Source organism: Hylobates moloch, unplaced genomic scaffold, assembly GCF_009828535.3.
Source record: "Hylobates moloch isolate HMO894 unplaced genomic scaffold, HMol_V3 SCAFFOLD_6, whole genome shotgun sequence".
NCBI classification, from domain to species: domain Eukaryota; kingdom Metazoa; phylum Chordata; class Mammalia; order Primates; family Hylobatidae; genus Hylobates; species Hylobates moloch.
In genome coordinates, this window is record NW_026652281.1 from 134,691,231 (window position 1) to 134,718,116 (window position 26,886).

General features: G+C 43.3%; 1 protein-coding gene across 2 annotated transcripts; it reads left to right on the forward strand.

Moving 5' to 3' along the window:
- Nucleotides 1-26,789, forward strand: CUNH5orf52 (chromosome unknown C5orf52 homolog). 2 transcript variants are annotated; one of them, XM_058440084.1, is made up of 4 exons: nt 1-87; nt 16,771-16,992; nt 20,247-20,355; nt 26,472-26,789. In XM_058440084.1, exons 2-4 carry the CDS (start codon nt 16,781-16,783, stop codon nt 26,628-26,630), a joined length of 480 nt encoding a protein of 159 aa, XP_058296067.1. In that variant the 5' UTR covers nt 1-87; nt 16,771-16,780; the 3' UTR covers nt 26,631-26,789. The 2 variants fall into 2 exon arrangements, with proteins under 2 accessions (XP_058296067.1, XP_032014389.1); XM_032158498.2 differs by lacking the exon at nt 1-87 and adding an exon at nt 16,260-16,581.
- The last annotated feature ends 97 nt before the right edge of the window (nt 26,790-26,886 follow it).

Below are 26,886 nucleotides of genomic sequence, written 5' to 3' on the forward strand. Positions count from 1 at the left end.
TGCTGTTCAAGATGGCCCAGCAAACTGATCTTACAAACTTTGCTGCAGGTCCCTGAAAAAAACTGGATGAGGTTTCTCTCTTGTCTTGTATGTCCTTGGGAGCTTGACCTTGTAACCATGTGGCTGTGCTTTCTCTTTCACAGTGGTGGCCCGGGTTCAGGGCTCAATTCCTATCTTAGGAGATGAGTCCTTTATCTTCTGTCTGTGTATTTATATGTGTCATGTGTGTGGTATTTGTATATAACAGAGCTTTGATTAATTGGTTAAAAATAATAAGTGCTTAAGTCATATTTTTGTGAGAAAAATTAAACGTATAATGCCTTTTATATAGTTCACATGACTTAAGTAATCTTTGGGAAATGAAGACAGTTTTAAATATTATTGGTAAAATAAAAATATCTTAAAATGTAAACATTTGGTCTAAATTATGCAGGTCAGATATTAGGTTTGCTAAATGCTTTAAGGTCATAAGCTGCTGCTTTCACTTTTGAAAATTGTTTAATTTACCTACTTTGACCATATTAGAGTCTAGATAAGGCCTGGGGACATGTGATGTTAGCCATACCCCAAGCAATGCTAGAAAAAGTCAGACCTTGAAGGCACTTCTGTGTCCTAGGCTCCACACCTAGTACATAATTAAAATGCTTACCAACCAGGGTTTTCACCAAAAGTAAAAATCGCTGAAAGTTAACATTGTAACATGTAATTGAGACTACTGAAGAATAGTTCTACACATAAGGTGTGTAAGGAAAGTGAAATGTGGTTTTGGTAAAAGATTATTAGAAGTCATGAGAATGTACATTTTCTTCCTTAGATTAAATGGTTAAATTATTGTTTTAAGTTAGATAGAATGAAGCTGAAGGTTTAAGCAAGTATTGGAAAGTTTGTGAAAAATTAATTGTAAGACATTCTGTGTGTTAATATATTGGTTAAAGTTAAAGGGGTATTCAGTTTTTCTATAAATTAAACATTGGAATAAAAGCACAAGTTTTTTTAGAGCAAAAACCTGCTATGATTTGCTCTTTAACAAAAATATATAAAGGGTTATAAAAGGTTTATGAAAATCTTACCTTACAGTCAAACTGATTAAGATTGAATACATTTGTCTATAAGGTTTTATAAAGAATTGGGTTTGTCATCAATAATGCACTAATGCAACAGTCACATTTGGCTTATTTGGTACAAAAATCATACAGGAAGCATTATCAAATGTAAAATGGTGTTTGGATTTTTGGGGGCTGTAATTGTATAAATGTATGATTGGTATATATTGAAAATTATTTTTAAAAGTCTTATAATTCTGATATGACTTAGTGTATATTGTGAATAATTATAATTGTTATATAAAATCATTGTATACCACAGAAGGAAGCAAATTTCCTTATCAACTGTGACTTTAATAGTGGCTGTCCTAAGACTTTTTGTCATCCACACACAATTGTTGTCTTCTTTTAATCCTCTTCAAAAGTTGGTTTATAATCAACTGTAGAACTCTAACAGGTGTTCTTAAATGCAGGTTTCTGATAGCTTTGGAAATTGTGATATTAAAATAAAGGAAAACACTTTCAGAATACTCATAGAGAGCTGAAATGTTCAGGAATATCAAGCAGAACAAAAGTTAACTGCATTGACTGAACTAATAGAAGACTAAAGTAATCTTTTTTTTTATTATACTTTAAGTTTTAGGGTACATGTGCACAACGTGCAGTTTAGTTACATATGTGTACATGTGCCATGTTAGCATGCTGCACCCATTAACTCGTCATTTAACATTAGGTATATCTCCTAATGCTATCCCTCCCCACTCCCTCAACCCCACAACAAGCCCCAGTGTGTGATGTTCCCCTTCCTGTGTCCATGTGTTCTTATGGTTCAGTTCCCACCCATGAGTGAGAACATGTGGTGTTTGGTTTTTTGTCCTTGTGATAGTTTGCTGAGAATGATGGTTTCCAGCTTCATCCATGTTCCTACAGAGGACATGGACTCATCATTTTTTATGACTGCATAGTATTCCATGGTGTATATGTGCCACATTTTCTTAATCTAGTCTATCATTGTTGGACATTTGGCTTGGTTCCAAGTCTTTGCTATTGTGAATAGTGCCGCAATAGACATACATGTGCATGTGTCTTTATAGCAGCATGATTTATAATCCTTTGGGTATATACCCAGTAATGGGATTGCTGAGTCAAATGGTATTTCTAGTTCTAGATCCCTGAGGAATCACCACACTGACTTCCACAATGGTTGAACTAGTTTACAGTCCCACTAACAGTGTAAAAGTGTTCCTATTTCTCCACATCCTCTCCAGCACCTGTTGTTTCCTGACTTTTTAATGATGGCCATTCTAACTGGTGTGAGATGGTATCTCATTGTGGTTTTGATTTGCATTTCTCTGATGGCCAGTAATGATGAGCATTTTTTCATGTGTCTTTTGGCTGCATGACTGCCTTCTTTTGAGAAGTGTCTGTTCATATCCTTCGCCCATAAAGTAATCATTTTAACTTTGCTTAACATGCTGCTGATCCTTCGTTTTGTTTTTCAGTCAAGGAAACTTATCTTTTGAGCTATTCGCAGCTTGTAGCAATTGAGTAAAGTCTATTGCTGTGAATAACATTTGAAGCATATTTGGTTCTCTCTACCTAATTTCTACAGAATTAGGAAACTATTTGTGAGTATTCTTACATTATATATAGTTATTTGCATAAGTGCAATAAGAACCTGTTTTCTTTTGCAACAGGACACAATTGGAAACCCTGGTTATTTTACCAATGCTTTGACTGGAATGGTGTGTTTTCCTTTAAGGAATCCAACTTGACTTGTAAAGCCAATAAAAGCCCCTTGGGGAATTGGCCTCAGACCTTGTCTACAACAGCCCCTGTACAGGGTTTCTGACCTGTGGTAAGTAAAGAATGTCACTTTCTAACAGGTCCAGGATCCCCAGGTTATCTTGGGACCCCAAGAGGAGGGGAATTTACTCACCTCATAGTTATTTGAGGGTACAAACCTATGGCAGGGCTCAGCTCTAAAAAAGTCTTATCTGAGATTCCTTCTATGGAATAAAGTTGCATCAAAGCCAATTTAAAAAGAGATTATGTAAAAAATAATTATTCTCATTGCACTTTATACAAATAATCAGGCCAAGTATAATAAAGCAAATCAGTCTTACCATAATTTGTCTTTAGTAAAAATGGGAAACTGGAGAGAGAAACTATGTTTCAGAAACTGTGGTACACTTATTATTAAATTCTAATCTCATTAGTGGTTTTTAAGTTTGTTTCTGCAATTTAGGCTAACCCTGCTTATTCCTGTGAACCAACTAGTGACATCTGACTGCTGCTCAGAGGAAACAAGAGGGATGGGTAATGTAAAAATCTAAATCGGTATTCTAATTCTGAGCACATATTGGACTCAGATAACAACCCCATGTCAGCTTGGTTCCAACAGCTGCCCAGTTCATGGAAAGCCCTCTAATTTAGTTTACTTGGAATAATTTTATTTCTTTTGCTTTACTGTTGTGGAATATATTGCTGTTGTACTCTTTGTTTTAGGAATAAGGATAAACTTACTCGTTTTCTTAAGTTAAACACTTATGAATCTTCCAGATATCACCTTTTGTCAAAACTCGCAGTTATGAATTGCCCTCACCATACTGATGCTTTCTGACTGAGCTCCTCTCTACCCTGAATACAAGAGACTCTCATAGTTAAGCAGGATTATCATTGCTCCTATTCAGCATGAAGAAGTTGCAGAAGATGGAATTTCAACCCTCTACAACCCTTAGGATTAAAATTATACAAACCCTTAGGATTATAAAAGGGAGGGGGTAATGTCAGGCATGTGAACCAGAGCAACTCCATTTTGAATAGAAGCTGTGTAAAATGAGGCTGAAACCTACTAGGCTGCATTCCCAGACAGTTAAGGCATTCTAAGTCACAGGATGAGATAGGAGGCTGGCATAAAATACCAGTCATAAACAGCTTGCAGATAAAACAGGTTGCAGTAAAGAAGCTGGCTAAAACCCACGAAAACCTAGATGGCAACAAGAGTCGCTTCTTATCATCCTCACTGCAATGATCCCACCAGTGCCATGATAGCTTACAGATGCCATGGCAATATCAGGACATTACCCTATATGGTCTAAAAAGGGATGCATGAATAATTCACCCCTTGTTTAGTGTATCATCAAGTACTAACCATAAAAATGGGCAACCAGCACTCTGTCTATGGAGTAGCCATTCTTTTATTCCTTTACTTTCTTAAACTTGCTTTCACTTTACTCTATGGACTCACCCTGAATTCTTTCTTGTGTGAGATCCAAGAACCTTCTCTTGGGTTCTGGACCTGGACCCCTTTCCTATAACATCTTTCTGGTGACCCAGATGAGCCTATAGTGCAGATATTCCCAGTAAGTGCTAGGATCCTGTAACATCTTTCTGGTGACCATGGAATGTCCCACTATACTGTGGAAACCACCAACCCAAAGGCTAACTTTGGGTAAGTGGTTGGGTCCAATAAGAAAGTTGGTGTTAATTTTGTGCAAGGTTTCAGTTCATATTCTGATTTCAATTATCAAAATGTAATTGACAATAGATGCATGGGTGTATTTCTGAACTCTCTGTTCTGTTCCTTCCATTCCTTCCATCTATGTACTGTAAACCAAAAGTATCTGAGGCAAGCCTCAATCAATTTAGAAGTTTATTTTGCCAAGGTTAAGGACATGCCCCTGACACAGCCTCAAGAAGTCCTGACAACATGTCACCAAGGTGGTCGGGCTACAGCTTGCTTTTATACATTTTAGGGAGACATAGGACATCATTCAATACTGTAAGATGTACATAGCTTCAGTCCAGAGAGGGGTGACAGCTCAAATCAGGGCTTCCAGATCACAGGTGGATTCAAAGATTTTCTGAATGGCAATTGGTTGAAAGATTTATCTAAAGACCTAGAATCAACAGAAGGGAGTGTCTGCGTTAAGATACGGGGTTGTGGATACCAAGGTTCTTATTATGCAGATAAAGCCTCCAGATAGTAGGCTTGAGAGAATATCAGACCTAAAAAGTCTATTCTGTCAGTCTGAAGGTCGCTGTTTCTATGTTAATGCTGGTCAGCTGTGCCTGAATTCCAAAGGGAGGAATGTTTAATGAGGCATGTCTGACCACCCATTCCCATTGTAGCCTGAGCTAGTGTTTTAGGTTTACTTTAAAATGCCTTAGCCTGGAGCAGTTGTTCATGCCTGCATTCCCAGCACTTTGGAAGGCTGAGGCAAAAGTATTGCTTGAGTCCAAGAATTTTAGACCAACCTGGGCAATGTGGCAAAATCTCATCTCTACAAAGAATACAAAAATTAGCCAGGCGTGATGGCCTGTGCTTGTAGTCCTAACTACTTGGGAGGCTGAGGCTGGAGAATTGCTTGAGTTCAGGAAGCAGAGGTTGCAGTGAGCTGAGACTGCACCAGTGCACTCCAGCCTGGGCGACACAGTGAGACCCTGTCTCAAAAAAAAAATAATAAAATAAAATAAAATAAAATAAAATAAAATAAAATAAATAAAATAAAATGCCCTTGGCCAAAAGGAGGGGTCCACTCCATTGGTTGCGGCATTTAGAATTTTATTTTTGGTTTACAGTATCTCTTCTTTTTTTCTTTTGTTACAAATGGGGTTCTTACTGTGTTACCCAGGCTGGATTACAGGCATGAGTCACCATGCCAAGCTATATACATATTTTTATGCCAGTACGACAGTCTTGATTACTCTAGCTTTATGGTAAATTTTGAAATTTTGAAATCATGTAAGTCCTTGAACTTTGTTCTTTCATAAAATCTTATTGGCTTTTCTTGGTCCTTTGGATTTAAAAGAAAAATTTTAGGTTCATCATATCAATTTCTTTTAAAGCAAACCTTAATGGTATTTAGATAGAAATTGTATTGAATCTATGGATTAATTTTGGGAAAACTGACACCTTGATGATACTGTATTTTCCTATTTGCAAACATGGGACATATCTCCATTTATTTAGGTCTTAATTTCCTTTGACAATGTTTTATAATTTTCAGTGTACTGTCCTGTACTTCCTTCATTAACTTGATTTCTGAATACTTTATTCTTTTTATGTTGTTGTGAATGTAATTTTTTAAAATTTCCTTTGCAGTTGGTTGTATGTTGATTTTTGTATTTTTATTTTCTCACCTTATTGCACTGGCTGGAACTTTTAGTCCAAGGTTAAATAGAAGTGGTGAGAGTGTACATCCTTTTGCCTTGTACCCAGTCTTAGGAAGAAAGCATTCAGTCATTCACCTTTAAGCATGTTGTTAGTCATAGGTTTACGTAGCTGCCTTTTATCAAAGTAAGAAAGTTTCCTTCTATTCCTAGTTTATTGAGAATTCTACCATGAATAGTAGTTCAGTTTTATCAAATGCTTTGTCTGTGTCTATTGAGATGATTATATGGCTATTTCCTTTAAGGGTCAGCAAAATTTTCCAGAAAAGGCTATATAGTAAATATTTTTGGTTTTGTGAGGCATATGAGCTCTTTTGCAACCAATCAACTCTGCTTTTGCAGCAGAAAGCAATCATAGACAATATGCAAATGAATGGGCTTGGCTTTGTTTCAGTAAACTTTATTTGCAAAAACAAATGTCATGCCAGATTTGGCCCAGGGGCTATAGTTTGCTGACCACTGATTTATTCTATTAATATATGTATTACATGAATTGATATTCAGATGTTAAGCTAAAGAACGTTCCTGTAATAAATCGACCACACTTGGTAATAGTGTAAAATACTTTTTGTACATTACTGGATCTAATTTGTTGTTATTTAAACAATTTTAGCATTTACATTCATGAGGAATGTTGTTCTATAATTTTCTTGTGATATCTTTGTCTGTGGCTTTTAGTATCAGGGTAAAATTAGCTGTGAAGTGTCCCCTTTTCTTCTATTCTTGAAAAAATTTCCAACGGATTGGTATTATTAATTATTTAAATGTTAATAGAGTTCCCAGTAAAACTATGCAGGCCTGGACTTTCCTTTGAAGAAGATTCTAAAATAATTTAATTAAATACTTTAATTAAATGCTTTATTTCAGATTTCACTGATCTACATCTATGCAAATTTTATAATTTCTTTTTGAGTCTACTTTGATCATTTCTGTTAATGAATCTGCCCATTTCATCTAAGTTGACAAATTGTTGGCATAATGTTGTTCAAAATATTCCTTTATAAGCCTTTTAATTTCCATAGGGTTCAGAATGCTTCCTCTTTTAATCCCAATTTTGGTAATTTCTGTCTTCTCTTTTTTTTTCTTGGTCATTTGACTAAAAAGTTATCAATTTTGTAGATCTTTTCAAGGAATCAACTGTAAGTTTCACTAATTTTCTCTACTGTTTTGCTGTTTTCTTTTTATTGATTTCCGCTGTGGTCTTTAGTCCTTCATTCTAATTTGGCTTTTCTTTTTGTAGTTTCTTAAGGTGGAAGCTTAATTAATTTTTCTAGGTTATTAAAGTCTTCCTTTCTAATTTTTAAAGCTATAAATTTCTCTCTAAATATTGCTTTACCTGCATTAATTTTGATATGCTCTGATTTTATAGTCATTCAGTAGAAAATATTTTATAATTTCCCCGGAGGTTTTTTCTTTGATGTGTAAACCAAAAATAAAATTCAAAAGCCTCCCCCACAAAAATCTGATTGGACTTTCTCCTCAGTCAGGGAACTCTAAAATTTAACCTGAAAGACTGGTTCAGGCCATGAAAGGAAGTAGGGGTTGGACATGCCTCATTATACTCCTCTAGCATTAACCAACACAAACCTTATATCTGATAAGAAACATTGACAGTCTTCTCTCTAATGCCTGCTGGAGGCTTTGTCTGCATGATAAAACCTAGGTCTTCAAAACCCTTTATCATAACCCAGACATTCCTTTCTACCGATAATAACTTTTTCAATCAATTGCCATTGGAATATGTTTAGGAATAAGTTGAATCCCTGAATAGACCAATAACAGGCTCTGAAATTGAGGCAATAATTAATAGCTTACCAACCAAGTAGGACCAGACGGATTCACAGCCGAATTCTACCAGAGGTACAAGGAGGAGCTGGTACCATTCCTTCTGAAACTATTCCAATCAATAGAAAAAGAGGAAATCCTCCCTAACTCATTTTATGAGGCCAGCATCATCCTGATACCAAAGCCTGGCAGAGACACAACAAAAAAAGAGAATTTTAGACCAATATCCATGATGAACATCAGTGCAAATATCCTCAATAAAATACTGGCAAAATGAATCCAGCAGCACATCAAAAAGCTTATCCACCACGATCAGGTGGGCTTCATCCCTGGGATGCAAGGCTGGTTCAACATATGCAAATCAATAAACATAATCCAGCATATAAACAGAACCAAAGACAAAAGCCACATGACTGTCTCAATAGATGCAGAAAAGGCCTTTGACAAAATTCAACAACGCTTCATGCTAAAAACTCTCAATAAATTTGGTATTGATGGGATGTACCTCAAAATAGTAAGAGCTATTTATGACAAACCTACAGCCAATATCATACTGAATGGGCAAAAACTGGAAGCATTCCCTTTGAAAACTGGCACAAGACAGGGATGCCCTCTCTCACCACTCCTATTCAACATAGTGTTGGAAGTTCTGGCCAGGGAAATCAGGCAGGAGAAAGAAATAAAGGGTATTCAATTAGGAAAAGAGGAAGTCAAATTGTCTGTTTGCAGATGACGTGATTGTATATTTAGAAAACCCCATCGTCTCAGCCCAAAATTTCCTTAAGTTAATAAGCAACTTCAGTAAAGTCTCAGGATACAAAATCAATGTGCAAAAATCACAAGCATGCTTATACACCAATAACAGACAAACAGAGAGCCAAATCATGAATGAACTCCCATTCACAATTGCTTCAAAGAGAATAAAATACCTAGGAATCCAACTTACAAGGGACGTGAAGGACCTCTTCAAGGAGAACTACAAACCACTGCTCAATGAAATAAAAGAGGATACAAACAAATGGAAGAACATTCCATGCTCATGGGTAGGAAGAATCAATATCATGAAAATGGCCATACTGCCCAAGGTAATTTATAGATTCAATGCCATCCCCATCAAGCTACCAATGACTTTCTTCACAGAATTGGAAAAAACTACTTTAAAGTTCATATGGAACCAAAAAAGAGCCTGCATTGCCAAGTCAATCCTAAGCCAAAAGAACAAAGCTGGAGACATCACGCTACCTGACTTCAAACTATACTACAAGGCTACAGTAACCAAAACAGCATGGTACTGGTACCAAAACAGAGATATAGACCAATAGAACAGAACAGAGCCCTCAGAAATAATGCCGCATATCTACAACTATCTGATCTTTGACTAACCTGACAAAAACAAGAAATGGGGAAAGGATTCCCTATTTAATAAATGGTGCTGGGAAAACTGGCTAGCCATATGTAGAAAGCTGAAACTAGATCCCTTCCTTACACCTTACAGAAAAATTAATTCAAGATGGATTAAAGACTTAAATATTAGACTGAAAACCATAAAAACCCTAGAAGAAAACCTAGGCAATACCATTCAGGACATAGGCATGGGCAAGGACTTCATGTCTAAAACACCAAAAGCAATGGCAACAAAAGCCAAAATTGACAAATGGGATCTAATTAAACTAAAGAGCTTCTGCGCAGCAAAAGAAACTACCATCAGAGTGAACAGGCAACCTACAGAATGGGAGAAAATTTTTGCAATCTACTCATCTGACAAAGGGCTAATATCCAGAATCTACAATGAACTCAAACAAATTTACAAGAAAAAAACAACCCCATCAACAAGTGGGTGAAGGATATGAACAGACACTTCTCAAAAGAAGACATTTATGCAGCCAAAAGATACATGAAAAAATTCTCACCATCACTGGCCATCAGAGAAATGCAAATCAAAACCACAATGAGATACCATCTAACACCAGTTAGAATGGCCATCATTGAAAAGTCAGGAAACAACAGGTGCTGGAGAGGATGTGGAGAAATAGGAATGCTTTTACACTGTTGGTGGGACTGTAAACTAGTTCAACCATTGTGGAAGTCAGTCTGGTGATTCTTCAGGGACCTAGAACTAGAAATACCATTTGACCCAGCCATCCCATTACTGGGTATATACTCAAAGGATTATAAATCATGCTGCTATAAAGACACATGCACACATATGTTTATTGCAGCACTATTCACAAAAGCAAAGACTTGGAACCAACCCAAATGTCCATCAATGATAGACTGGATTAAGAAAATGTGGCACATGTACACCATGGAATACTATGCAGTCATAAAAAATGATGAGTTCATGTCCTTTGTAGGGACATGGATGAAGCTGGAAACCATCATTCTCAGTAAACTATCGCAAGGACAAAAAACCAAACACCGCATGTTCTCACTCATAGGTGGGAATTGAACAATGAGAACACATGGACACAGGAAGGGGAACATCACACACGGGGACCTGTTGTGGGGTTTGGGGAGCGGGGAGGGATAGCTTTAGGAGATATACCTAATGTTAAATGACTAGTTAATGGGTGCATCACACCAACATGGCACATGTATACATATGTAACAAACCTGCACGTTGTGCACATGCACCCTAAAACTTAAAGTATAATTTAAAAAAAGTAAAACAAAATAAAATTAAGTATATATTTATTTTAAATATATATTATTTATATTAAATAAATATATATTATTTATATTAAAAATATATATTTATTTTAAATAAATATATAAATATTTAAATAAATATAATTATAATTTATAATTTATTTACAAATTTATCTATAATATAAATAATTATAATTTATAATTAATTTATAATAAATAAAAATAAAACTATATGGAGCCCTTAGGTGTTTTAGGTACTTGACATCTATTATGCATTATTACCCCCATTTAATAGTTCAGGAAACTGAGACTCAAAGAGATGGAGGAACTTCACTAAGATCACACAGTGAGTCACTGCAAAGTTGCAAACCCTGGTCTGACTGACCATCTTGCAGGATATTCCCTTTTTTTTTTTCTTAGATGGAGTCTCACTCTGTCACACAGGCTGGAGTGCAGTGGTGGGATCTCGGCTCAAATTTCAAAGCAATGAAATTCTTGAAAGCCACTTAGTTATTGGGAGAGAAGAAGATTAAAAGAAAGAAAAATTAGTGAGTGAAGAATGGAGAGGTATTGGATGGGAAGATATTGTGGGAGAAATGGAATCTTGAAGCTAAGGAGATTGGCCAAAGGTTTTTGTTTGTTCGTTTGTTTGTTTGTTTGTTTGTTTTGAGACAGGGTCTCACTCTATCACTCAGGCTGGAGCACAGTGGAACAATCATGGTTCGCTGTAGTCTTGACTTCCTGGGCACAAGCGATCCTCCCACCTCCACCTCAGCCTCCAGAGTAGCTGGGACCACAGGCACATGCCACCATGCCTGGCTAATTTTTGTATTTTTGTAGAGACAGGGTCTCGCTATGTTGCCCAAGCTATTCTCAAACTCCTGGGCTCAAGAGATCCTCCCATCTCAGCCTCCCAAAGTGCTGGGATTGGTGTGAGCCACTATGCCCAGCTGAAAGATTCTTTAGTCCAGTAGACACACACACACACACACACACACACACCCCTACCTCAGTTCAAAGGAAATCTCACCTGGGATCCCATTCAGGTCATCAAAATCATTAGCATATTAACATTTATTGAGCCCTCATGTGCCAGGTATAAGGCCCAGCTCTTTTCAAACATGATCTCATTGAATCCTCCCAACAGCAGAATAGGTAATTTTATTAGCCCCATTTTATGGATGAGGTTTTTGGTTTTGTTTTGTTTTGAGATGAAGTCTGGGTCTGGCGCCCAGGCTGGAGTGCAGTGGCACAATCTCAGCTAACTGCAACCTCCACCTCCTGGGTTCAAGCAATTCTCCTCCCTCAGCCTCATAAATAGTTGGGATTACAGGCATGCACCACCACACCCGGCTAATCTTTGTGTTTTCAGTGGAGACGGGGTTTCATCATGTTGGCCAGGCTGGTCTCCAACTTCTGACCTCAGGTAATCCACCTGCCTTGGCCTCCCAAAGTGCTGGGATTACAGGCGTGAGCCACCATGCCTGGCCAAGGTCAGCTCTTTAACATCAAAGCTGGACTCCAACCCAGGTGTCTCTTCCACCAGGTATCTGAAGAACTTGTCACCCACTCTGAGATGGACAGGCCATTAGGGAGAGTTAGGCTGGGTTAGGGAGATGTGGATGAGGGAGAGGCTCACCCAAGAAGTGGAGGGATGGGACATAGGAGTCCTGACTGCTGCCCCAGACTCCTATGAAATAAAGAGATGAGCTCAGCTTGTCACTGGAAAATCTCTGTGGAGTATTCCTTGTGCCCGAAGTTCTATGATGATGGCAGTGGACAGATGAAAAGTACTATCTCTTAAAGAGATTAAGTATGTTTGAACACAACTTCATTTGTTGTTGAAAATACATTTCATTTCCCCTCCCTTCATTCCCCCACCAAATGCATTTCACTGCTTTAGAAAACCTTGGAAAAACCAGTTTAAAAACCTTGAGGCTGGGTACAGTGGTTCATGCCTGTAATCCCAGCATTTTGGGAGGCCAAGGTGGGCGGAATCACCTGAGGTCAGGAATTTGAGAACAGCCTGGCCAACATGGTGAAACCCTGTCTCTTCTAAAAATACAAAAATTAGCCGGGTGTGGTGGCAGGCCCCTGTAATCCCAGCAACTTTACTCGGGAGGCTGAGGCAGAGGAACCACTTGAACCCAGGTCACAGAGGCTGCAGTGACCTGATATCATGCCACTGCCCTCCAGTCTGGGCGATAGAGCGAGACTCCATCTCGGAATAAATACATACATACATACTTACATACGTACACACATACAAACCTTGCTGGATGCACAGTACACTGTTCCTTCCCTCTACAGCATTTCTCCATGACCTGGAACAAAAAGAAGGGAACTTCTGTTTACTGAGCACCTAGGACCTGCAAGGCATTTTATATCTTACCTCATTCATTCCCCACAACAACACCTGTCAGGCATCACGCCTATCTTACAGGCAAGAAAACCAAGGCACAGAGAGCTGGAGGAACTTAATGTCAGATGTGAACCAGGCCATACGATGCACAGGGCGTGCTCTTCCCATGCCAGGCTGCCTCCCCAGTGATTCTCAGCTTCATTATGAGCACAGAGTTTATTTCAGCCATTATTGGCCAAAGGAATTGCTCTGTGAGGGATGCCCATGGTTGGAGCCTTCATTTATGGTCCCTGGCCACTGACTCTTCTCCTACAGCTGTAGCTGTTGAGCACAGTGGTTGACAATGTGTCAAGAAGGAAGCCTGGGATGAAGACTTCTTCCCCACACTGCAGGTCCTAGCTCCAGGCTGTCAGGCAGGGGCAGTGATTTCAGAATGTGAAGATTCAGAATTTGATGGGTCCAGAGGATCCTGCCAAAGGGTTAGCCAGCTGGAATCAGAGGGGTAACTTGTCAGGGAGCGGGGGGGTAGGTAGCTGCTGAAGTTGCTGCTAAGAGTGATCCCAAAGTTCTGACATATCTGTCTCATCCATCCATCCATTCATCCATTCACTCACCACTTCATCCATCCATCCACTCATCCATCCAACCATCCACTCATCCATCCCTCCACTCATCCATCCAACCACTCATCCATCCATCCATCCATCCATCCACTCACCTATCTATGTGGCCCTTGAACACACAATCACAACATAAAGGTGGAAGAACGGATTTTCTTCTTTGCTGTGACACTTCTGGTTTTTCCTGATCAGTGATGGGGACCTGCAGACTGGGAGTGCTTCAGCTCTGGTTCACTCTGATCTTGGGCAAGTCACCTCTCCACTCTGAGAGGTTGGGAAGGTGGAAGAGACCATATAGCTCTCTTGTGAAGATCGCCTCTCCTATTTCATCGATAGGTGACTGAGCCTGGGAGTAGGAAGGTGACTTGCCAAGGTCAGGTAAGGAATTAGTGGTAGATTTGGTACTGGATCCCAGGATCCTGCTGCTCATTTGTAAAGTGAGAATGGGAATCCCGGCTCTCCTCACTTCCCAGGATTGTAGAGAGGACCCCATGAGATAAGTGGTGGGAAAGCATTTTGACAGGTGAGGTCACGAGGCCAAAAGGTGCCAAATGTGCACCTGGGGCTCTGGCTGCTAGACTAGGGCAGATCCCACAGAGACCAAAAGGGGTCAGCAGAGGCTTGTGCTTAAATGCTCAGCTAGGATCTGCTGCAAGGCACAATGCCTGGGTGCTGGGATTGGGGAGGGAGGCAAAGTCATTTAATTGATTTATTTTTATTAATTAATTAATTTATTTTTTGAGACAGAGTCTTGCTCTGTAGTCCTGGCTAGAGTGCAGTGGCACTATCTCGGCTCACTGCAACCTCTGCCTCCTGGATTCAAGCGATTCTCCTGCCTCTGCCTCCTGAGTAGCTGGGATTGTAGGCAGGCACCACCACACTCGGCTAATTTTTGTAGAGATGGGGTTTCACTGTTTTGGCCAGGCTGGTCTTAAACTCCTGACCTCTAGTGATCTGCTCTCCCCGACCTCCCAAAGAGTTGGGGTTACAGGTGTGAGTCACCGTGCCCATCAATTTTATTTATTTATTTATTTATTTATTTATTTATTTATCTGAGACAAAGTATTTCCTGTCGCCCAGGCTGGAAGTGCAGTGGCACGATCTTGGCTCACTGCAACCTCTGCCTCCCGGGTTAGACTGATTCTCGTGCCTCAGCCTCCCTAGTGGCTGGCATTACAGGTGGGCGCTACCACGCCTGACTAATTTTTTTATTTTTAGTATAAACAGGGTTTCATTATGCTGACCAGGTTGGTCTCGAAAACTCCTGACCTCAAGTGATCCGCCCACCTTAGCCTCACAAAGTGCAGGGATTACAGGCATGAGCCATGGCACCCGGCCTAGCCATTTTTCTCTAGAATTCCAGGAACAGGCTGAGTGGGGATGGGGGTGGTTCCAAGGCTACTGAAGAGAATAGCCAAAGGTTGTATAGGTAAATCCTACCTGCCAATGCCCTAGACTCAAATGCATCAGGCTCACCCCAGGAAGGGCAGCTAGGGCTGCCTTGTTCTAGAGACGATATGAAGGGCAAGGAAAAAGCCTTCTGAACCCAGGTGGAAGCCTAAATGCTAAGGGATGTTCTGGATCCTCATCATCAGATAATCCAGAGAGAAGTGAACTGATGGCCCCTCAAACCAGTGAGTCATGGGAATAAAGGAATGTGCTGTTCATCACAGCAACTAAAAGTCTGCAGGAGAGACAATGCTCTTGAGGGTAAGGGTAGTGATGGGAGGAGGGTCAGTCATTTTCATGCTAGTTAAGAAATATTTATCAGGCACTATATTAGGTGTTGGAGATACTGAAATGTACAAGACAGTCACGGCCCCTTTTCTCAGAGCTCAAAGTCTAGTGGGGGAAACAGACATTAAATAGGCAATTACAGGCAGACAGAGCTTAAAAAGAGGATAACAGTGGCTACCTTAAAAGGATGTTGTGAAATTTAATGAGATAATCCAGGTAAAGAGTTTTATCACGGCTTGGCACAGAGTAAGCCCTCTAAAAATGATTAACTATTTTTCTTGCTTTGGATAGGGAAGTTAAAATGAAGGGCTCTGTGGAAATGAAGTGTAAAGAGAGATCTATTCCAGGTCAGAGGCTAGGGAGTCCCAAGACCGCCTGAAGAAATCACAAGAGATCTGAAGAACTTTTAGCTTGAGGGAGAGGGAGGGGAGAAAAAAATAGCAACTCAGTAGCAGTTCAGTTTCACCACTTTACAGCCTATGAAGTCTTTGGCTTCCCTCATCTGGTTCGATCTTCAAACCTAACCAGACCGGCATCTAGAGTTAATATTTCCATTTTACACAAGAGGAAAGTGAGACCCAGTGGGAAAAATGGCTTGTTCAGAGTCATAAAGCAAAGTCCGGAAGCAAGTCTTTGTGGTCCATTATGTGTGGGAAAAGTGAACAAACACCGCGGGGCGTTACCGAAATACTAGGTTATAAACGTGGAACAAAGTCTAAGAGTTAACGAGAGCGAGGCACCACTTATAAGGGTGGGCCAGGTAGGTTTCCCGGGGGAGCTGGCATTGGAATAGGCTTCTTCGCCTCCTCGGTGTCAAGACCCCACAGGAGAGTGGCGGATTCGTTCAGGAAGCAGCCGCCCCGCGAAGCCTCGGGCAAGGGTCTTCCGGAAAGAGACCAGTCTTGATCCTGGAGCCTCAATCCCCGCTAGCCTAGCACTTTGGTTTCCATAGCAATTGTCTCGTCGCAGAAAGGAATCGCCTGTGCCGGGTCTTCAGAGAAATCCAGGCCTCAGCTCCACGCCCCTGAGCAGCCCCACCCTGGCTCAACCCGTTACCCGCCCCTCCAGCAAGCCGGGGTCACTGCCGTCGCCGCGTCGCAGCGGAAAGTGTCTGCTCAGCTCACCTCACCCCACTTCTTCCAGACCTGTCCGTGTTCACAGCAACGCGCCGGGTCTCACCATGGCGGACGCCGAGGGACAATATTACCGCGTCCGTGGCCTCCGGGCTCTGCGCGCATGTCCAACAGCCCCCATCCCCCTCCCCACAGCCAATATGTGTCTCCCAGGCAACGCGCCGCGCTCGGTTCAGGGCTCCGCCCAGGGACTCACTCCGCGTCAGCACGCGCCCACCTAGTTGGGCTGGCAACCAGCCTCCAGTTTCCAACTCTTTCTTCAACAGGGAAGCCGCAATGACACAGCCGACTAGGCCCTTGGTCACCTGTGACCTGGGATCCTCCACGATCTACGGGACCGCCGCCCAGGCGACCACCAGTTCCGGCGCCACCTCGGGTTCGAACTACCAGCGCGATAGACTCGGCCGCCGCCCAGAAATCGGCGTAGGGGGTCAGCCGCAGATCTGCTTCCCGCGGCCGAGGTCCGCGCAGCAGCCGGTGCTGTTCAGGTGTGGCCCGCCTGCCCAGAGCGTTCGTCAGACCCTCGGACCCGCGAGGGAACCCTAACTCTGAGACTCGCGCTCTCCTCAGCCCGACCCCGGCCCTTTTTCACACCCCATCATAGTCGATTTCTCGTAGCCCCATGCCCCAGCTCCTTCCCAGTCTAGCTCTTCGGATCCCCTGGAGCCCGAACTCCCTCGCCCCGGAATCCCGGGAGAACCTGGAATCCCCATCTCCAGTCGACATTTTCTCAGAATCGGTCCCACCCGTCAGTCCCCCAGGCATGACATCGTGTGGCCGCAGCGCCCTAGGGGGTGAGCCCTGACTCTTAGAACCTGGCGAGGCCCAGGTCCTCCCAAGTTCGAATCTGTCTCATATGCCCCTTCTCAGCCTCTCTGTTCCCCGGTGGTCCTGGAAAAAACCCCAGTTCCCTCTGCCTGGCCCGGATCCTCACAAACCCCAATTACCAGCGCTTCTTTCCATTCCACAAACCTCCCTCACTGCATCCTTCAGGCTCCTGTCCATGGAGAACTTGAGATGGAAAGCAATTTGGTTCAAAATGACCTTTATTACTTGAAAGGGAATATTTCCAGTCGTTGCCACCCTCTTCCCCTTCTAGTATTGGTAAATTTGGTGCATCCACTGCGTGGGTGAAGAGTTTTATGTGTCCTTAAATGTTTTAGGGATTTTCCAGGATTTGGGGGACTTTTATGTTTGAGCGTCTTGATCTCTAAACCAGCCTTTTCCATCACCTCATACCTAGGATGTGCATAGAGGTCAGAAAATGTAAATGGGAGACTGGGAAATTGGATTGTTCATATTAGTTTGTAAATCTAAAAACATACACGACACTCCAGTTCCAAATTGGCTGAAAATGAATTGCGATTCTCCTGCCTCAGCCTCCTGAGTAGCTGGGATTACAGGCGTGTGCCACCATGTAATTTTTGTATTATTAGTACAATTTTTGTACTAATAATTCGGCTAATTTTTGTATTATTAGTAGAGACGGGGTTTCACCATGTTGGCCAGCCTGGTCTGGAACTCCTGACCTCAGGTGATCTGCCTGCCTCTGCCTCCCAAAGTGCTGGGATTACAGGTGTGAGCCACTGCACCTGGCATCAGTTAGAAAAAAATGCTAGTCCTTCAAAATGTTTTACCCTTCCACAATTGTCCTTTTTGTCCTAATTATAAAAGTAGCATACACTTATGGATAAATAAGGCCAGGTGCAGTGGCTCATGCCTGTAATCCCACCACTTTGGGAGGCTGAGGAGGGTGGATCGCCTGAGCTCAGGAGTTCGAGACCAGCCAGGTCAACATGGTGAAACCCTGTCTCTACCAAAAATGCAAAAAATTAGCCGAGCGTGGTGGCTGGCCTGTGGTCCCAGTTACTCGGGATCCTGAGGTGGGAGGATTGCTCGAGCCTGGGAGGCAGAGGTTGCAGTGAGTGGAGATTGCGCCACTGCACTCCAACCTGGACAACAGAGTGAGATCCCATCTCAAAGAAATAAAAATAAAATAAAATAAGAAAAATAAGACAGACTAGCAGCATGATTGGTTAGGGACAATCACTGTTAGCATTTTGGTGCATTTTGTTCAGGCTTCATTCATATATAATATATATATGACAACATACTTATACTTTAAAAACAATACATCACAAAAAGTTCAGTTTCTAGTAACCTGCTTTCTTCTCCCATCTAATACACCACCCGTGTCTATGTTTCATATACAATTACATGTATTTTATTTTATGACATACCAAAATTTATTCAATATTGTACATTTTGTTTCCACATTTTAGAAAGAAAATATGAACGTTTTTTTTTTTTTTTTTTTTTGAGACGGAGTCTCACTCTTTCGCCCAGGCTGGAGCACAATGGTACAATAGTTCACTGCAACCTCCGCCTCCTGGGTTCATGTGATTCTCCTGCCCCAGCCTCCCAAGTAGCTGGGATTGCAGGCGCTCACCACCACGCCCAGCTAATTTTTGTATTTTTAGCAGAGACGGGGTTTTACCATGTTTGCCAGGCTGTTCTGGAACTCTTCACTTCCAAGTGATTCGCCTGCTTCAGCCTCCCAAAGTGCTGGGACTACAGGCATGAGCCAACATGCCCGGTCCTGAACAATTATTTTTAAATGGACAAAACCATTTAAAGGTATATGTTCATAAGACTACTTCGTGGTGTAACCAAATTATCAAAAAGTGAAAACTCAGTGCCTGGAAGTGTATCCACTTTTCACCATTTTCTCATTTTGACCAAATTGTTGTATTTTCATCTGGAGTACTTGGCTCCATTCTACCCCACCCCACCCCATCTTTCACCTCTCACCTTTCAGAGTCTCCTAAAACCCCGAGTCATCCCATACCTCCCTCACTTTTCTAAACTCCCCAAACTTTCTTCCAGAATTTCCTTGTTAACCAGCGTAACACCTGTCCAAGCTTTTCATTTTCATTTCTCCCTGCTCTGTTTTATACTCCCCCAAACCCCCACCTCCCAGATCCCCTTGAGGCATATGCTCTAGAGCAAGTGCCCCCCAAGCTAAACACCTCTCAGATTCATCCTTCTGAATCCTACCCTACAACTTTACTCCTCTCCTCTAAGACTCCTCTCACCATTTCATCCTTAAGAAGGATCATCAAGATGACTGCTTTTGGCTGGGTGGTCGTGGTGGCACTTGCCTGTAATCCCAGCACTTTGGGAGGCTGAGGTGGGTGTATCTCTTGAGGTCAGGAGCTCAAACCCAGCCTGTCCAACATGGTGAAACCCCATCTCTACTAAAAATACAAAAATTAGCCAGGCATGGTGGCGAGTGCCTGTAGTCCCAGCTACTCAGGAGGCCGAGGCAGGAGGATTGCTTGAACTGGAGGTGGAGTTTGCAGTAAGCCAAGATTGCTCCACCACACTGCAGCCTGGGAGACAGAGTGAAACTCCATCTCAAAAAAACAAAAAACACAAAAAGGATGACTGCTTCTGAGGATGGTTCTGAGTTCCTGATAATTCTTCTCTTGTGGACTGCACTGGGCCATTTTACATCCTCAGAATGGCTTTTCATGGTATCCATGAAATACTCCTTTAGCATAACTTTTCCACAACAAGAAACTGTGGTTACTCCCCTGTTCTTTTGAAAATTATGGCAGAGCTGCACTTGTCCTAAGAAACCTGGAGAAGCCTCAGCCACTCCCTCAGGACCCCATCAAATGTGCTCTGACCCAGGCCCCAGCCGTCTGTAACCTGTGCCACCTTTCCCTCCCTGCTCCAGCTTAATGAATTCCAGTGAAGCAGCAATGAAAAAAACTTTACCCAAGAGCCACTTATCTCGGGTGATTATTCATGATAATCGCATCGCACAACGCATGTATGAGATGGAGGTAAAGTAGCCACAAGCTTTTGCATTAGAGGGTGTTAGTGGCTTGACCCATATTCATTTCATTCTCCCTATATGCTGGGGGATCATAGAGGTGATAGGGAGTCATCAAGGTGCTCTAAGGTAGGCCCCATTTTACAGAGGAGGCAATTGATACTCGGGGTTACTAACCTGCGCAAGGTGTCACACCTGTTCCTGGGCTAAGGGAGCCAGAGAGAAAGACTCCATGTCTCTTGGGTCTTTTTTTTCTGAAAGCATATTATCTCTCTATTTAGGGAATCCATGAATGGATTCTGATTTTCTCCCATACAAAGTCTTGGGTCCTAGGCCACACGCAGTGGCTCATACCTCTAATCCCAGCACTTTGGGAGGCTGAGGCAGGAGGATCACTTGAGGTCAGGAGTTCGAGACCAGCCTGGCCAACATGGTGAACTCCTGTCTCTACTAAAAATACAAAAAGCAGCCAGGTGTGTGGCAACAGAGCAAGGCTCCATCTCAAAAAACAAACAAACAAACAAAAAAACAGAAAACCAAAGTCTTGGGTCCTAGAGTTTGAATGGGCCTCAACACCATCTTGTCAATTTTTTCCTTTGGGGATTATCCCCGTTTTCCAGATGAGAACTGAGGCTCTTCTCCCACTTTTTGCTATGGACAGGTAGAGTTTGACCTGCTTACCCGAAATCCTCAGTGCTGTCACCCCACTGTTCCCATAGACCCTGACTGATGAATTCATTAAGCCTATCCTTAGGGCCTGCTTGGGACAGGTGCTGTGTTGGGCACTAGGAAGAGACAAGTGAACAAGATGGACTCCAGGAACACACTCATTCTTTCAAGCAGAGCAGGGTGCCCAGGGTTGAGCTGCTGCCACCTTCTTTTCTTTTTTGAGACAGTGTTTCACTCTTGTTACCCAGGCTGGAGTGCAGTGGTGCTATCTCAACTCATTGCAACCTCTACCTCCCGGGTTAAGCAATTCTCCTGCCTCACCCTCCCAAGTAGCTGGAATTACAGGCATGCACCACTACGCCCGGCTAATTTTTGTTTTATTAGTAGTGGGGGGGGGGGGTTTCACCATGTTGGCCAGGCTGGTCTCGAACTCCTGACCTCAGGTGATCCACCCACCTCAGACTGCCAAAGTGCTGGGATTACAGGAGTGAGCCACCACGCCCAGCCTCTGCCCGCTTCTTGACTCTTTTGAGCTTCCCTCCGTGTTCCAGGGTCAAATCTGGATGGGCCCGTGGGATTCTAACATTAAAAACAATTAGAGATCCTTAAGAGATGGTGCCAGATCCTCTTGAAGGTCACAAACACCAAAAGAAGAGTAGGGACCTGGGCATTTCTCTTTCTGCTACACTTCCATGGGTGTGGTGAAGTGGAAATAGATGGGCAAGACAGCTTTGTGTGACCCTGGGTGAATCACACTTCCTCCAGACTCTGCTTTCTCATTTGTAAAATAGGATCTATTAAGATCCTCTCAGTTGCAGGTAATATAAACTGAACTTGAACTAGTTCAAGCAAAATAGAGAAGTTGGGTTTACATAATCAAGGATGGATAGGGCAGAGTTGCCAATGTTTTTGGGGAAAGTAGCCAGGGGCTGTACTATCACTTTTTTTCTTTCTCTTTTTTTTTTTTTTTTTTTTTTGAGACAGGGTCTCACTCTTTTGCTTAGGCTGGAGGGCAGTGGCACGATCACAGCTCACTGTAGCCTCAACCTCCTGGGTTCAAGCAATCCTCCCACCTCAGCCTCCCAGGTTGCTAGGATTACAGGCACGTGCCATCATGCCCAGCTAATGCTTGCACTTTTAATAGAAACGGGGTTTCACCATATTGCCCAGGCTGGCCTCAAATTCCTGGGCTCAAGTGATCTGCCCATCTCTGCTTCCCAAAGTGCTGTCATTATAGGCATGCTCCACCGTGCCCAGCCCTTTGTGGCTTTCTGAACACTGGTATCCTTATCAGACTGGCTGAACCTGGGGAGAAAAGCCACAGGAAACCCTGGCCTGTAGACCACAAGGAGTGCTTTCACTGCTGTTCCAGTTAGACAAATCCTGGAGCAGGAATCCAGTTGGCCCCACTTGGTTCATGGGCCCATCCCTGTTGCAATCATTGTGGTCAGGTGGTGTGGAGTATTTTGAGAGGCCTATGATAAGCTGGGGGCCAACTCAGTGAGTGGGGAATGTTGTACACCTTAGGTGAGGCGAGGAACTCTGCAATTCTCTTAACTGGAAGCTCCTGGGTTGGCTTTATGTATAGCTGAGGGCTGTGCCAACTTTCAGCTGCCCAGAAGCTTCCTTTTTTTTTTTTTTTTTCATTTTTATTTATTTATGTTTTTGAGACAGAGTTTCACTCTTGTTGCTCAGGCTGGAGTGCAGTGGTTCCATCTCAGCCTACTGCAACCTCCACCTTCCAGTTTCAAGCGATTCTCCTGCCTCAGCCTCCCAAGTAGTTGGGATTGCAGCCACCACACCTAGCTAATTTTTGTATTTTTAGTAGAGACAGGGTTTCACCATGTTGGCCAGGCTGATCTCGAACTCCTGACATCATGATCTACCCGCCTCGGCCTCCCCAAAGTGCTGAGATTACAGGCATGAGCCACCGCGCCCAGCCCTTTTTTTTTTTTCTTGAGATGGAGTCTCCCTCTGTCACCCAGGCTGGAGCATGGTGGCACCATCTCAGCTCACTGCAACCTCCACCTCCCAGGTTCAAGCGATTGTCCCGCCTAAGCCTCCCAAGTAGCTGGGACTACAGGCATGTGCCAGCACAGCTGGCTAATTTTTGTATTTTTAGTAGAGACAGGATTTCACCATGTTAGCCAGGCTGGTCTCGAACTCCTGACCTTAGGTCATCTGCCCGCCTCAGCCTCCCAGAGTTCTGGGATTACAGGCATGAGCCACTGCACCTGGTCTCAGAAGCTTCCTTTTAAAGCTATATGGAGCACTTCTATGTTTTAGGTAACCTGACACCTATTATGTATTATTACCCCCATTTAATAGTTCAAAAACTGAGACTCAAAAGAGATGGAGGAACTTCACTAAGATCACACAGTGAGTCACTACAGAGTTGCAAACCCCAGTCTGACTAACCATCATGCAAGATATTCTCCCTAAGGACAGACACTGGCTTCTCCAGTTTATAGACCTAGTGACTAGCGGAGAGGCCAGCTTGTAGGAACTCAGAGGATTTGAAGGCCTCTGTGACAATGTGGCAGTGTTTCTGTCTCTCTAAAAGTGTGATCACATTAGGGGAAGAGGTGTCTTTGGCTAGCCATGGATTTCAAGGAGGACAGCTAGGTTCTAGCATCCTAGGCATCCCCTGAGTATGCTCTGAGAACAGTGAATGGTGGCTGCTATTCCTTCATCTATGGCTGCAGTCCTCAAGAGGTTTTGCCCCTCAGGGAATATTGGCAATGTCTGGAGACATTTTGATTATTACATTTTTTATATTAACGATGATAGTGGTGCTACTATCATTTAGTAGGTAGAGGCCAGGGATGCTGCTGAATATCCCGCAGTGTATGAGACAGCCCTCCACCACACACTGCCTAGCTCAAAATGTCAGTAGTGTCAAGGTTGAGAAACCCTGATTGGTAAGAGTCATGCTCAAGGTAAAATCACTAGTTGAGAGAGGCCAAAAAGCCTACTGTCATGGGGTGGACTAGAAAATGGTGGTAAGCTAGGGCGGTGGCTCATGCACTTTGGAAGGCCGAAGTGGGCAGATCACCTGAGGTTGGGAGTTCGAGACCAGCCTGACCGACATGGAGAAACCCCTCTCTACTAAAAATAGAAAACTAGCCGGGTGCGGTGGCACATGCTTGTAATCCCAGCTACTTGGGAGGCTGAGGCAGGAGAATTTCTTGAACCCGAGAGGCTAAGGTGGTGATGAGCCAAGATCGCATAATTGCACTCCAGCCTGGGCAACAAGAGTGAAACTCCCTCTCAAAAAAAAAAGAAAGAAAAAGAAAAGAAAATGGTGGTAATAAGGTTGGGTGCAGTGGCTCACACCTGTAAGCCCAGCACTTTGGGAGGCTGAGGCAGGTGCCTCACTTGAGGTCAGGAGTTTGAGACCAGCCTGGCCAACATGGTGAAACCCTGTCTCTACTAAAAATACAAAAATTAACCTGGTGTGGTGGCTTGAGCCTGTAATCTCAGATACTTGGAAGGCTGAGGCACAAGAATCGCTTGAACCCAAGATGTGGAGTTTGCAGTTAACCAAGATTGTGCCACTGCACTCTCTCTAGCCTGGGCAATAGAGTGAGACCCTGTCTCAAAAAAAAGAAAAAGAAAAAAAGAAAATGGTGGTAATAGCAGCCACTTGGTAATGGCTGGATCAGAATAATCTCAGGTGCATGACAAAAGTGGAGATTGCTGGCCCCCATCCAAACCCTATTAAGCAAGAATCCTTGGGGCCTACGTTTGTATCAAGCAACTGAAACACTTCTGATGTTCAGCCAGGTTTGGAGAACACAGACTTGAACTATGTCATTTAGTACCCACCCTCCCTCTTTAATTCCTCATGTCAAGTAATCATGTCAATATTGACTGGCCTTTATGAAGAAGTCCTTTGCTTAACCTTGTGCTAGGTCTTCAGATAATGTTAGTGCTTACCAGAATCCCCTGGAGGGCTTGTTAAAAACGTACATTCCCAGGATCACCACCCACCACATTGTTTCTACATGCCCCAAACCTCCCCATCCTTCAAAACCTAGCCTCAGTTTATGTGCTAACTTCTCTGGGTAGCTTTTCTTTTCTTTTCCGAGACAGAGTCTCGCTCTGTCACCCAGGCTGGAGTGCAGTGGCACAATCTTGGCTCAAGGCAATCTCTGCCTCCTGGGTTCAAGCGATTCTTGTGCCTTAGCCCCCTGAGTAGCTGGGATTACAGGCGTATGCCACCACACCCAGCTAGGCTTTTTTTGTATTTTGAGTAGAGATGGGGTTTCCCCATGCTGGCCAGGCTGATCTCAAACTCCTGGCCTCAAGTGAGCCACCTGCCTCAGCCCCGCAAACTGCTGGGATTACAGTCGTGAGCCACAGCACCCAGCCAAGTGAAACTTGTTGTGATATCTCCCTTCCTTGAACTCTGTGCTTCTTTTGGAAGTGGATCACTTTCTCTCTTAGAAATATTTGGGCATGTGGGCCGGGCATGGTGGCTCACGCCTGTAATCTCAGCACTTTGGGAGGCCGAAGCGGGCGGATCACGAGGTCAGGAGATCGAGACCATCCTGGCTAACACGGTGAAACCCCGTCTCTACTAAAAATACAAAAAATTAGCCGGGTGTGGTGGCGGGCGCATGTAGTCCCAGCTACTCGGGAGGCTGAGGCAGGAGAATGGGGTGAACCCGGGAGGCGGAGCTTGCAGTGAGCCGAGATCGCGCCACTGCACTCCAGCCTGGGTGACAGTGCAAGACTCTATCTCAAAAAAAAAAAAAAAAAAAAAAGAAATATTTGAGCATGTGTCTTACCTCCTGACTACATTGGAGTTACTGTGAAGACCTGTGGCAGTTTTTCTTAGTATCCTCTCCTGTAGCTAGCTCATTGGAGTAAATGAATAAGACATAGGATGTTGGCTTCCCACACCTTACCATCTTTTGGGGGACAGGACAGAAGTTATACAATAGAAGAAATAAGTAGAATTCAGTGTGAGACGGAGTCTCACTCTGTTGTCCAGGCTATAGTGCTCTGGTGCAGTCTCGGCTTACTGCAGCCTCCACCTCCTGGTTCAAGCAACTCTCCTGCCTCAGCCTCCTGAGTAGCTGGGATTACAGGTGCCTACCACCATGCTTGGCTAATCTTTGTATTTTCAGTGGAGACAGGGTTTCACCATGTTGGCCAGGCTGCTCTCAAACTCCTGACTTCAAGTGATCCACCCTCCTTGGCCTCCCAGAGTGTTGGGATTACAGGCGTGAGCCACTGTGCCAGGCCTTGGAGTTATCTAGCTTAATGCACGCTTTTTACAAATAGAGAAATAGGCTCCCTGTGAGTCAAAGTATATGGAATGTACATAGGGTCCAGCTGACACTTTTCCCACTCCCATATCACTAGCACAGATGCCTGCCCTGATGTGAAGTAATCCTAATCTCACCTCTTTAGGATCTTGATCCTAACCTCACCTCTCTTTTTTGTAAGGTGAGCGCTTTAGAGAAGACCAAGAAAAAGATCAGCCACTACTATGAACACCTGAAAAAAAAGTTCATGACAGAGCAGCTCAGAAAGCTGGGGCGATGGAGAGAGGAATCCGTGAACATCGACCAGTACTTAACCTTCGGGATACCACGACCAGTTTAAACTCCAGTCTCCCAAGAAAGGCCAACCACCCTAGTTCTGGCAAAGGGATCTGCCCCAGGGTCACGATGACACCAGTGTGACCCGAGGAGAACTAGTAACTACGACCTACACAACTGTAGAACAATAAACAGAAACCAGCAGACTGCGGAGCATAACAAATCCTCAGCAATCCTCATATTCCTTGCCCATGCATCCCCTCTATTCTGGTGAAGGAGGTCCTGATAGTCTCGTAGATGCTCAACTCAAAAATGTGGGA

What these genes read in the sequence shown, in the direction of transcription:
- CUNH5orf52 (XM_058440084.1), top strand. Translation starts at nt 16,781, where the DNA reads ATGACACAGCCGACTAGGCCCTTGGTCACCTGTGACCTGGGATCCTCC. An exon ending in CAGCAGCCGGTGCTGTTCAG is followed by an intron (nt 16,993 to 20,246) that starts GTGTGGCCCGCC and finishes TCCCTGCTCCAG; the next exon opens with CTTAATGAATTCCAGTGAAG. An exon ending in AACGCATGTATGAGATGGAG is followed by an intron (nt 20,356 to 26,471) that starts GTAAAGTAGCCA and finishes CTTTTTTGTAAG; the next exon opens with GTGAGCGCTTTAGAGAAGAC.